This window comes from Panulirus ornatus, chromosome 20, assembly GCF_036320965.1.
Source record: "Panulirus ornatus isolate Po-2019 chromosome 20, ASM3632096v1, whole genome shotgun sequence".
Taxonomy (NCBI): domain Eukaryota; kingdom Metazoa; phylum Arthropoda; class Malacostraca; order Decapoda; family Palinuridae; genus Panulirus; species Panulirus ornatus.
In genome coordinates, this window is record NC_092243.1 from 66290815 (window position 1) to 66303873 (window position 13059).

The 13059-nt window shown below is 36.3% G+C and overlaps 1 protein-coding gene across 3 annotated transcripts in view; it reads right to left on the bottom strand.

Annotated features, from left to right (window-relative positions):
- Positions 1 to 213: 213 nt before the first annotated feature.
- Positions 214 to 13059, bottom strand: part of LOC139756075 (sodium-independent sulfate anion transporter-like) — a 156789-nt gene continuing 143943 nt past the window's right edge. For all 3 annotated transcript variants that reach the window (XM_071675090.1, XM_071675088.1, XM_071675089.1), the window contains 2 exons: positions 10478 to 10628; positions 214 to 4035 (listed from right to left, as the gene is read on the bottom strand). In XM_071675090.1, coding sequence (XP_071531191.1) covers positions 3878 to 4035; positions 10478 to 10628 — 309 coding nt within the window. In that variant the 3' untranslated portion in view covers positions 214 to 3877. The remainder of the gene's footprint in view (positions 4036 to 10477; positions 10629 to 13059) is intronic.

The window sequence follows — 13059 nt, forward strand, 5'->3', positions numbered from 1 at the left end:
GATGACCAAAGAGGACATAAATATTACTTAAGACAGAATACAGTTCAACAGACAATTATCCATTATATACTTAATGACACCAATACTCTCTCTAATGCTTGAGAATCATTCATTAAAGGCATCTGATGGAAAACTTGAAAACATCCATTTCACTTCATAATGTTTAAAGCTCCGTCTAATGACATTAACCAAAGGTTAATCAAGAAAACTGAGCTTGCTCTTTTTATTTTTTATTGTGTGAAAAAATATTTACTATCATTATTCTTATGTACAGTCAAACAATTCTCATCACCACAATTTGGGTGGGACTTGCTTTCCACCATATGGTCAGCAACATTTCCACCACCTAGCTTGCTAGAACAGCATGAAAGATGACCAAATGCAAACAGGGACCTCCCTCAAAAAAATCTTTCGCTTCTGCTACAATTATCATCCTACCTACCAAACTTTTTTGTGTGTAGTGAAAGCACTGCGAATGAGTTTTAGAATACATTTAAGGAATTGCCCGTCCGAGTCACAAATATTAAGACTGTAATTTACAGGACATTTTGCATAATGACTTCAATATCCAACTTCATTTTGTTAGACAAGTGAAGAGATTTATTTCCTTAATATGAAACATGCAAGAATCTTGAAGAGATAAAGAGTTTAGAATTAGCAGATGAGTAAGAGATGAAAACAGATTCACATACTTATCATGCATAAAAGTACTTTCTTGGGTACATGAATATCACAACCTTAAACCAACACATTCAAAGAATAACATTCAGCATGATACTAGAACAGACTCATCTAGCAGCTAATATCAATAATTTGTGAGAAAATTACAGTTCAATGTTACATGAATCAATTCAGAATCCATATACAAGTAGTGACCAAATGGCAAAGTGGAATTTTATTTTTCTAAATAAACCACAATACAGGAATGAAACATTTTAGTCTGAAAATCATAAATTACAAGTAGCAGACCCATCAGTGATTCACAGGTAGGAGAATGGCACAAATAATGACACCGATAGAAGAGAAGTATTAAAAGATGGAATTCCTGAGATATAAATGCAAAACCTATTGAGCTGATACAATACAAAAGGCATGACTTAAATACATATGAGTGAAATTAATAAATACTTATACACAAGTGTGGGTGAAAAATGGAATAAAACGTATGTCTGTTTGGTTAGCAGCAGATAATGCTTGAAAACATAACATTTGCAAAGACTTAAAAAAGAAAAAACAAATGTATGCCTCTCTTTGTAGTAAGAGTGTTCATGTTATTGAGCAAAAGCTTTTTGTTGATCCTTGTGATTAACATCTAGCAATAAACTATTATGCAATTAGGCACAACCAGAAACATCTGTTTTCTGCTATCACCTATTTGCATATGAGTGTTTTCCTGTGTAGGCCTGAGTGTTTGCATGTTTTATGATAAGGTTAGTCTTCCATGTTTTCAATCCTTCACCACCATAAATACAGTATGTACACAAAAAATGTTTGAAAATTAATAATGTATTCTCAGATGTGTTCTGAGGTCACTGTTTGGTCAGGTAACATTAAATTATGTTAATTTCAATATAAGATTTTAATCTAGTTTTACTGCAAGTTTGTACGTCAAGTTGGCATTCACCAATTTCCAATGGTGAATGAAAACGATTATTCAGAGACCATTACAAGCTCAACCTAATTATTCTACTAGCACCACTACTCTGTCCTACCTGAAGGCTTAACTTTACAAACTCCCAATACTTTTATTTTATTAATGAACCCAAAAACCTTATTAATCTAATACCACATTCAGCCAAGAGAAAATTTTAGATCACAATATAAGGGCAAAAGCTTAAAAACAGCAAAGGTTATGGACCTAATTGAGGACACATTTTCAGTCACTAACGTTACCCAGATATTTGGAAATGATTCAAGGACTGGGTACTCTAAACAGGTATCTAGGCACTAGAATTTGGATTAATTCCTATTATGAAGTCTCCCACCCATATAGAAAATATATTTAGAGAAACTAAGTTTATTCCCAGCTTATGTATTGCATCTACAAATTCCCCCATTTCTGACAACTCCTTGCTTATAGATATCCCCTACATTCACCAGAAATATTCAGTACCTGGCTCTTTATCTGCTATTTCAAGTCAACTTCATTCTTTCAGATTGATCAGACAAATTGACTAACTCAGACATGTTCATTAGCTGGAGAAATTTTACCTCTGGTCCTTTAGGCCCATAACAAAACTGAACTCCAAGATTCCAAATGCTAACAAACTCTATTAGGCCCTAACATTACTGTATTCCACTTCCCATCAGCAACAGAATAATTCATAAACCTCATCACTACTGTTTCACTGGTCCCATCATCACAACAATCTACTGGCCCTAACATCACTAAACTGCATTGCCCTCAAAAACATCCTTAACTCATTCAACCCAAGGATCACAATATTTCAATAACCTAACCATTCCTGTTCTCCATTGGTCTCTATACCATTTTACAGTCTAGCCCCAGCATGAATACACTTTTTGGCCCCCATCATAGTAAGCCTATAATTTGGTCATCGATAACACATTTATTTGCTTTAATCAAAAAAAAGAATGAATAATACTACACTTACAATTATTTTGGCACCTCACTCCTAATGCTGTTACAAATACCTATGAAGAATTATGATGTGCAAGTAAACATACTCAGTAAGGCTGTTATAAAGTCATAACCATATGTACATCCAATATTGTGTGTATGTATGTGTGTGTGTGTGTGTGTGTGTGTGTGTGTGTGTGTGTGTGTAAAACTTTTATAAGTTCACATATTTTGGTTTCAGTTAAATGTGCATAAAAATCCTTGCAAGCTGAAGTATGCATGAACCACACTGAAATAAGTTACAATTTTGGGATATGTTCTTAATCTTGACATTGAACATCTATCATAAAAACTATGGTCTACATGAAATGAAAGAGATGTGATTCTCTACTCTAACATTCCTATTTTCTAATAAAAAGCAGTGAATTCAACATCAAATAAAAAAAAATTATTTACAAAGGAAATGCTGAGTTTTCTTCTTTTGGTTGTTTTGCATTCACTGTGACTGAAATGAACATATCGAACATGTCCAACTGTCTTCAGTAAAAGGTTATTGTATTCACCATAACAGCAAACAACCACTTCCTGCTGAGAGAACAATACACCTTTGCATAGTCAGTTCTAGGACTTCTTTGCTCATTTATTAGGCACAATATATTTCAATCTAGCAACAGCATACTGCCCAACTTAATATATTATGCCACATTAGTAGGTTATCTAGTAATCCAGTATTGATAAGTTCAAGAAACATAACAAAAAATTTGTATACTAATCACTCTGATCCATACACCAACAGGACATTTCTTGAAGAAGTGTCAGGGTGTGATATGTTGCCATAAATTTCAGAAAATGAGTGGTACAGTACATACCTAGTCATGTAGAATGTAAGTCCTTCAATTAAAAAGTTTTTTTAAACCCTAGGTAGTCTCTCATATCACTTACTTTTCTAAAACCCTAGGGTAGTACCTAGGATGGTGTGATAATGTGATGATCTTACTGAGATTGATATCTACAGTATATTAAACATGAGGCAGGTCTTATTTCAGCTTCTCACTTCACACAGTGATGAAAGTTGCAGATCACTGTCTTTGTGAACAATGGCATCACAAACTTTGCCATCTGGACCAATCTGCAGCCCTTAAAAGCATTATGCTGGAGCTGACAGGAATGAGTATGCACATTTAGCCTGCCAGTATCAAGAGATTAAAGACAGGCAACATTGTTAGGTAGGCTGTTTGCTATGCCTATGAATGACATGGACCGATCACTTGTAGTAATAACAGCCTTGAAGTTCTGCTACTTCTGGTCATGGAAAGTTGTTGTGGTCAGTAGAGGGTTAGCTGCATCACTTGTGTCAGAGGTAGGTGTGGAGATCATGGTGGATACAATAATATCCCCTCCATGACATCGTCCATCATTGTTGACACTTTCAAGTCCCACCTCTGTCTCCCCATCTGCCGTTGGGAGAAATAATAACAGTATGAGATATACTGTATAATAAAGTTTACTAAATGCTTACAAAGAATGCTACCAGCAGAATTGGCAATGTATGTTACAGTTAACATTTCAATTACAGAATTCATGTGATGCCTGCCTTTTCAAAGACAACACATGCAATAATCCTGTAACAAAAAAATTATTACTAAAATAAAAACAACATCCAGCTCATTTGGTACTATGAATAAAATATTCACTACTGACAGTCAAGCAATTTTTGATGTAACCTAAAAACATGAAAACATTACTAAACAAGATTCATACTTCAGTATCTTCATCTATACCAGATGAAACTGAGATAATTTGAAAACAGTCAAACCTGCTTCACCAGCACCATTTTAAGTTTTTATGGTATAATATTTTTGAGGAAGTCCCAGACCATGCAGAACTGTTTTCAATTATCATAATCTAAGGTCTAGTTTTATTAAAAAACTAAGATATAAAACATCGAGGTTGCCAAGTAATATATCTACTCTTAAACTTACTGTGAACGACTGCAAGACTGAATTTCAGCCATTTCAATTTCAACACAACACACTTATCAGAATGTGAACATCTTTATTTATATCAGTATATATTATGCTAGGGATCTGAATGCAAGAGTGTATGTAGTGGTAACTGGGAGTACTATAGGGAAGTCTTCATAAATTGATTGTAAAACAGTTGCTCAAGTAGTGTACTGAAAAACGATTGGTTATTGGGAATGCTTGGTTTCAAACAAAGTGCATATGTGTGTGAGTAAGTGGGGTTGGAGGTTAAAGGGTATTGTTGGATTTTGTGGTAATTCACTAATCTGCAAATGATGGGTTGTTGGATGTGATCAAGATGAGAGGTGGAAGCGAGTGTGAAAGTATACAGTAGCGTTTGGGAAAAAGGAAAGGATGTATGTAAGAGAAGTCATGAAATTGAGCTAGCTTAGAAAAGAAGCCTGTGTGCAAAGATACCAAGAGAGTACATGGCAGTACATGGGGAAGACAGATATCAAGAAATTCTATTGGCCAAAGTCTACACTATCAGTTCAAATTTCCATATATTCCTATTTCCATTTAAAATGGATGAGATAAGCAGGGAACATTAATAATGCCCTCTCCCCACCCTCCGCTCCCAGTAGGAACATCTGGCAGCAAGAGAAAGAATGGAAAAAAGTGAAGTGTGCCTACATGGAATTTGACAAAAAAAGGAAAGAAAAAGAATGCCATCTATAAAAGCTACTACACTAATCCACCCTCTATGACACTACAGTATGTTCTTAGGGTCTGGAATAAGAAAAAAGCAATTAATGTATACTTACTTTTTTTCATTCATTTAATAGATACCTGAACCAATGCAATTTTTGTAACCAGTTTATAAATGTAATCATTGTCGTTGCATTAACAACATTTGAAGGTGGCTTATTCTAGTGTTTAGGGCATTATCTGCAAAGAAACTTTTTCGTATCAACATGAACTGAACATCTTTCATCTTCAAGTTTTATAATATTTATGCTTATTCTAGTTTTTCTTTATCCTCTTTGTAGTTTGGGACCAAGTATTGGACTGCATATTAAAGGTATGATCTTACTAGAATGTTAAGGTGTCAATATTCCTAGCTAAGAAACCTTGCATTTGATATCCTTTTCCACTGCTATACAAACTTTAGTAAAATTCAGATGGGTACTGATAATAATTCCAAGATCCTTTACTTTAAACAGTGAATTCTCATATATATGACAGTTGCATTTAGTATTCGTATCCTGAAAGTGCATAACTTTACATTCATCTATGCTAAGTTTCACCTGCCGATCATTTGACTACTCTCTTAAGTTGTTAAGTTCTCTGAATTATTTCACATTCTTGCTCATTAATCTACCTCCTAGTTTTGTATTGTAAGCAAATTTGAAGGTCTAAGACATAAGACCCATTTCAAGAATAATACATAACGTGAACAATGAAGCCATGAACTGATCCCATTGGCACACTACTCATCACATTCAGTTGGTCTGAGGCTTCATCAAGTAAAATCAAAGAGTCTGCCCCTCATTCCTTGTGAATTTACTCTACACGTCTTGTGTGTCTTTTTATCGCATGTCTTTTGAAAGTATAGGTATATTACATCAAGGGTACTCATGAATCCTAGTTGCTATATATGACACTAAAGAATTCTCGTAAATTTGTTAGATGAGATCTTTTGTTGCAAAAGCCATGCTGATTGTTTAATACTAATTCAAGATCAACAAATGTCTAAAATTATCTCATCATTTTCATCACTTTTCCTAAAACTAATGTAAGGCTAATCAGGCAGTAAGTTAAAGCGTACTTCTTATCTGCTTCTGTATATAATGGTGACATTTGCCAATTTCTAGTTTTTAGATAGTTTACCTCCAGTAAGCGACTTATTAAGTATTTTGGTTACGGAAAATATAAACTGCAATCTCATCTTCAAGAATACTGGGGCTTGGGTATCAAGGACAGCCCTTCATAAAACTTTCTCAACTGTGTATGAAGGCCATGTTCATTTCTTAGTAATCTTATTGTTTTTTTTTTTCTCTTTGACTTCCGTAACTGAAGAATTCCTTGGGGTTATTTTTTACATGCATGTATACTCTTTTTCATATTCACTTTTCCTTCACTTATGTCCTTTTTACATTTCCTATATATTTTCACTAGTTCTTGATGGTTTCCATTATTTCCCATCACCTTAAATTTCGTACATATCTTTTCCTTACCGTAAAATAGTTTTTGTATTTTTCCTCATCATCCAGGCTGGTTCTGAGTTCCCACTGGTTATTTTCAGCTTTCTTGGTAAGTTTTCATTCTTAATAAGAAACAGCATTTTTCTAGAAATACTCAGTATCTCTTCCACAGTTTTAACCATTACTACTATTGTATTGTATCATATTCAAAAACTTAGCTCTTCCATCAAACACATTCAACAAACCTTCAAAATACTCACTCCATCTCCTTCTCACATCACCACTACTTGTTATCACCTCCCCATTAGCCCCCTTCACTGAAGTTCCCATTTGTTCCCTTGTCTTACGCACTTTATTTACCTCCTTCCAAAACATCTTTTTATTCTCCCTAAAATTTAATGATACTCTCTCACCCCAACTCTCATTTGCCCTCTTTTTCACCTCTTGCACCTTTCTCTTGACCTCCTGCCTCTTTCTTTTATACATCTCCCACTCATTTGCATTATTTCCCTGCAAAAATTGTCCAAATGTATCTCTCTTCTCTTTCACTATCAATCTTACTTCTTCATCCCACCACTCACTACCCTTTCTAATCTGCCCACCTCCCTCGCTTCTCATGCCACAGGCATCTTTTGCGCAAGCCATCACTGCTTCCCTAAATACATCCCATTCCTCTCCCACTCCCCTTACTAATCGAATTAGTCTTTCTTCTTCTTGGTTTCCAGTTAACTTAGTCCAGTTCAGACTTGGATTGTTAGTCACCTACAATGATAACTTCCTTGTTACTTACAATAGATCATATTTTGCTGTCATCATCTTCCTTTTGATGAGGTCTGCATATGATGCTAAAATGCAGTGTATTTTAATTTTTGTTGGTAATATCAATGTACAGAGAATTGCAACTATTACTGTCAAGCATGCTTATTTCAACTGTGCCTAGACTATTTTCAGCAAACATAAAGACCACCTCCAACCTTATGAGAGAGTGAAAAGTGGCACAGGGTGAAAGCAGATGAAAACAGGGAAGTGGGAGAGGAGAGGAAGATCTATAAAAATGCAGTGCTTAAATGTGTAGGTGAAGCATGTGATACAAAGAAATAAGGATGTGGGTACAAGAAAAGAGGTAATGAGCGGTGGAATAAGGTTTAACAGCTAATGAATGAAAAAAGACAGATATGGATGGTACTTGCAATGAAGGAGTGTAAGAGATTGATAAGAGGTATGGGAGCTTAAAAAACAAAAAAGGCAAATGAGAAAAGGAGTAAAAGACTATAAATGAGAATGAGAAAGCATTTTTTGAAGGTGAATATTGTGAGAAGAATAAGAGAACAAATGGAAATAACAGTGAGGGGAGCAGATGGGGAAGTATAACAGGCAAAGATGAGGTGAAGCTGAGAAGTGAATATCTTGAAAGACTGCTCATTCTTTTCAAGGGCAGAGTGTGTGTGTGGGACAACGTGGCATGCAGAGTGATAGGGTCCTATGGAATAGTGTGTTGAAAAGAGGGAGGCAGAAAAAGTCTGAAGACTGGTAGCATGAATGAAAGGTGAATAAGTAGCTGTTTGCAAATGGCATGGCTCTGGTGGCAAAATCCAGAAAGAAACTCCATAAGCTAGTGACAGAGTTTGAGATACAGAGTGAAAGGAGAAAGATGAAAGTGAATGTAAACAAAAGTTAGATAATTATATGCATGAAGGGGATGAGATGGGATGGTATACAAGTAAGTATGAGTTGGCAGGACTTAGAGGAAGTTAAGTCCTTTCAGCACCTGAAAGTGGACTCAGGCAGATGGAACCATCAGGGCAGATATGAGTCACCGGGTGGTAGACAGGGATAGGTTCCTTGCTGTACTGAGGAGTGTGTGGAAGGAGAGGTCAGTATAGGTTAGAACAAAGATAGGCATGCCTGAAGGTAATGTAGTCCCAAGAATGTTGTATGGTTGTGAGTGTTGGGCCCTGTACGCATAAGAATGGAAAGGTGTGGACACTGGAAATGAAATGCCTGAAAACAACATTTAGTGTGAGGCATATCAATAAAATAAGGAATGACAGTGTGTGAAAAAGATTTTTTTTTTTTTTTTCAAACTATTCGCCATTTCCCGCATTAGCGAGGTAGCGTTAAGAACAGATGACTGGGCCTTTGAGGGAATACCCTCACCTGGCCCAATTCTCTGTTCCTTCTTTTGGAAAATTAAAAAAAAAAAAAAAAAACGAGAGGGGAGGATTTCCAGCCCCCCGCTCCCTCCCCTTTTAGTCGCCTTCTACGACACGCAGGGAATACGTGGGAAGTATTCTTTCTCCCCTATCCCCAGGGAAACCCTATCCCCAGGGAAAAAGATGTGGTAGTAAATATAATATGACAGAGAGAACATGCCAGGGTGTGTTGCAATAGGAAAGGCATAGGAAGAGAATAAAGACAGACTGACTAAGAAGATTGATATGCCAAGTGTCAGGCAAAAGGCCAGGCCATCATGCCAAAGGAGTAAGGAGGATGGGGAAACCAAGGAGATGGAAGGATGGAGTGAAAAGGGTTTTGGGGTATCAGTCTGAACATTCACGAAGTTGAGAGGCATGAGCAAAATTACTTGGATTGATGTAGTATACGGGGGCCAATTTTTCTGTCAGAGGTGAACCAGGGAATACAGTGGTTAAGGTAAACCATGGAAAAGTCTGTGGGGTTTGGCTTGCTTTTTTGCATTATACATGTCAACTGGAAAGTGGATGTGTGTAAATGAGAATATTGTTCATCTGTTCCTGAAGTTACCTTATTAAGGTGGTACAACCAATTTCATATACATATTATTTTTTCATACATACAAACCATTTCCCCTGTAAGTGAGGTAGCTTTAGTTAGGCATTACCAGGAACAAATGAACAATGGCTTTGTTTGCACACATCAATTTTCTATATGACATTTATAATGTATGTAATTACCTACTGTGTTAGTAATCAACTGTTTACACATTAAAATGAGGAAGTAAAACAGTTAGCATTTATGCAGTCCCACCTCTGAGGCTTTCTCTACAGTCATACAGCTTTTCTAATTTCCTTACACTGCTTGCACTTATAGTCTCGGCTTATTCCATTTACCCACCACTCTATCCCTATACAAGTACTTATTTTCATCCTTTCTAACCTCATTTTTTGGCCATTAGTTTAGTTTTCTGCTAAGACGTCTCACTGATCTTTCTTAGGTAATCTTTTAGAACTACTCACTTTTGACACCCAGTTTCATACATAAGCTTGAAAATTGTAATAATATCTCCCATACTCCCTTTCGTTTCCAGTGAGGGCAAATTCACAGTTACTAGCCTGTCTCTGCACATCAGCATCCTTAATTCTAGATAAAATTTTTGTTGCCCTCCATTGGACCTTCTCTATCAGATCTATATGTTTCTTTAAACAAGATAGCCAAACTTAAAATACATATTCCAATTCAAGTCAAATGTCTGCTATAAGTCATTCAACTACTTAAATGCAAGTTGAATACTGTCTAACATGTGTTTCACCTCCTTAACAATTCTCTTAATATGGTCTTCTGGTAACAGGATGGGTACTGTCAACTATCAATGCCTTTTCCTGCATTACTTTTACCACAAGATCACAGTTAGAGTTAGGTCTCATCTGGAGTAATGTCTTGTAGCTTATTCTCTTTATCTGCATAAACCTCATAAACAATACAGGGCATGTAACTCCCTTACACAAAATCCCACGGTTTATGCCACTCACCTGCAAGAGCTTCAGGTAGAGCATCGAAACTGGAGCAGACTGTGATGCCCTCATGTAGCGCACCAATAGTCTTTAGAACCCGTGGCTTCATGGCCACAAACACCAGGATCTGCCCACGTAGGTGGAAGTCATCCACCATCCCTTTTATACCCTGTTGGTGTAAAGTAAGAATACAAAACAAAGTGCTTTGGGATAATTCTACCTTTCACACTGTGCATAAAATGAGCAAAACAGTCTGTGAGATAAAGATGAATGGAGAGAAAATAAAATGTTCTTCCTATTTCATTATGCAGAGCACTCTATCAAACTATTTAAGTATCATTTCCAGACACAAAGAAACACCCATAAAATGCAAGTATTAGACTGATTACTCAAGTGACCTCTGCTTGAACCCCACCCCAAAAAAAAACTAACTAAATGAAAACCATCATAATTCTTTAAGACATGATTATAACTTGTTAATATGTCAATCCATTATATCCTAGTCAACATATGTAAATGTGTACATGCACCTATGAATATGAAGACTATGTGAGGTAAGGATGAAATTAAGCATTTCTGGAGAAATCGAATGACTGTATAAATGAGTTTGAGGAGAGAAAGGTGGTTGTAATGGGTGATATGAAGGTGAAGGTGAGATGCAATGTAAATGGCAAGACTGTTGGTAAATGGAGAGTGCCTGGAGTATATGAGAATAGAAGTTATCTTGTGGATATCTGTGCTAAGAGGGGTTTAATCCTTGCAAATACCCTTATTCAGCACCAGATGATCCACAGATATAAGTGGATGAGAAATGACAGAAGAGAAGAACAAAAGGGTTTAACTGATTAAGTGGCAGTGGATGAAAGACTGAAGAAGGTTATGTTGGATGCACAGTTGTGAAAGGATTCTTTGAAAACTGACCATTTTGAAGTTCTTGACGAGGTAAGGATCAAGGAGAAGTTGGGGTATGGCATAAGAAAGAATGATGTGAAAATATTGGCAAGTGAGAAGAAGAATCAAAAAGAATGTACAGAGGAGTATAACAGAAGGGTGATTAATATTAAAAATGAAAGTGCAGTAAATGTAGGAATGCAGTCATGTGTGAATGAGGTGTTTAAAATGTTTACAGAAAGACTGTTAAAGGCTGTGAAGTTGGTATTTGGATAGAATGTTGTGAGATAAAAGAATAAAAATGGAAGTACATGGTAGATGGACAAAATTTGATTAGAAATGCTGTGGATGAGAATAAGACTGTCAAAAGATATGTATCAGTGGAAGTTCAGCAAAGGTGGAGTAAAAAACATATGATGTGTAATTGGAATATTAAGACACTGATAGGGGAAGCAAACAATGATAGGATGAAGATTTTGGAAGAAAATTGAGAGGAAAGTTTAGGGAAAATAAGAAATTGTACTGGAAGCATGTGGAAAAGGAAAGAGGTGGATGTAAGAATGGAAATGGAAATGTGAGAAGTAGGGAAGGAGCGCTGCTGGATCAAAAGGAGGAAGTGAAAGGATGATGGAAAGAGGGCATTAAAGAACTGATGAATGTGGGAGGTGAGGCAGCAGTTTTTATATGCATGGGTATGGAGAATGGAAGGAGAGATAGCAGGGTACTATTAGTAAGGAGGTAAAATGGGATGGGATTACAACTGAAATGTTGAAGTATGGAGGAAAGAATGTGATAAGAGTGGATACATATGATAAGTAATTTAGCATGGAGACAGTAGGTTGAGCCTGAGGATTGAATGAAAGCTATTACTGTACCTTTATTCAAAGGAGAAGGTGCTGCGGACATATGTAGCAATTATAGGGGAATAAGTTTGTTAAGTATACTAGGAAAAGGAAAAGAGTATGCAAGAGTCTTGATTAACAGAGTGATGGAAGTGAATAAATTCAGAATAAATTAGGAGCAAGAGGGTTTTAGGAAAAGTTGGGGATGCAAGGATCAGATTTTTGAGGTGAGAATGACTGTGGAAAAGTATCTAGTGAAAGGCATGAAGCTGTATGCAGCTTTTATAGATCTCAAGAAAGCATATGACAGAGTCAAGTGCAAAGCTTCAGGGTATGTGTTATGGATGTATGGGGTAGGGGGACAACTGTTGGATGGTGCAAAAGCCTTCTATATAGGACTAAATGCATGTGTAAGAGTTGAAGGTTGAGCAAAAGTTTCGGAATAAAGGTGGGTGCGAAGCATAACCATGTGATGTCACTTTGGCATTTTAACATATATAGGGATGGAGTGATAAGGGAGATGAAAGCAAAACTATGGAAAGTGGGTGGAGACATGGAGTGTGGTGGTGAGGTATGGTGGCTAGTTACAAGCCTGTTTGTAGATGATAATATGTTGTTTGTTGAAAGTGAGGAGGAGTTACAGAAGGTTGTAAGTGTGTTTTATGATGTGTGTAAACATATGCACTTAAAGGTAAAGGTGAGCAAAAGTAAGGTATTAAGTAATAGTGTCTGAAAGTAAATAAAGGATAATATACTGTGGATGACATATTATCTGTACTCATTTAACCTGAAAGGGAAATCATTCTCAAAATTCATGTTTCCCTGCTAATACTTCATTATTCATAATGCATTCTGATTCACACATCT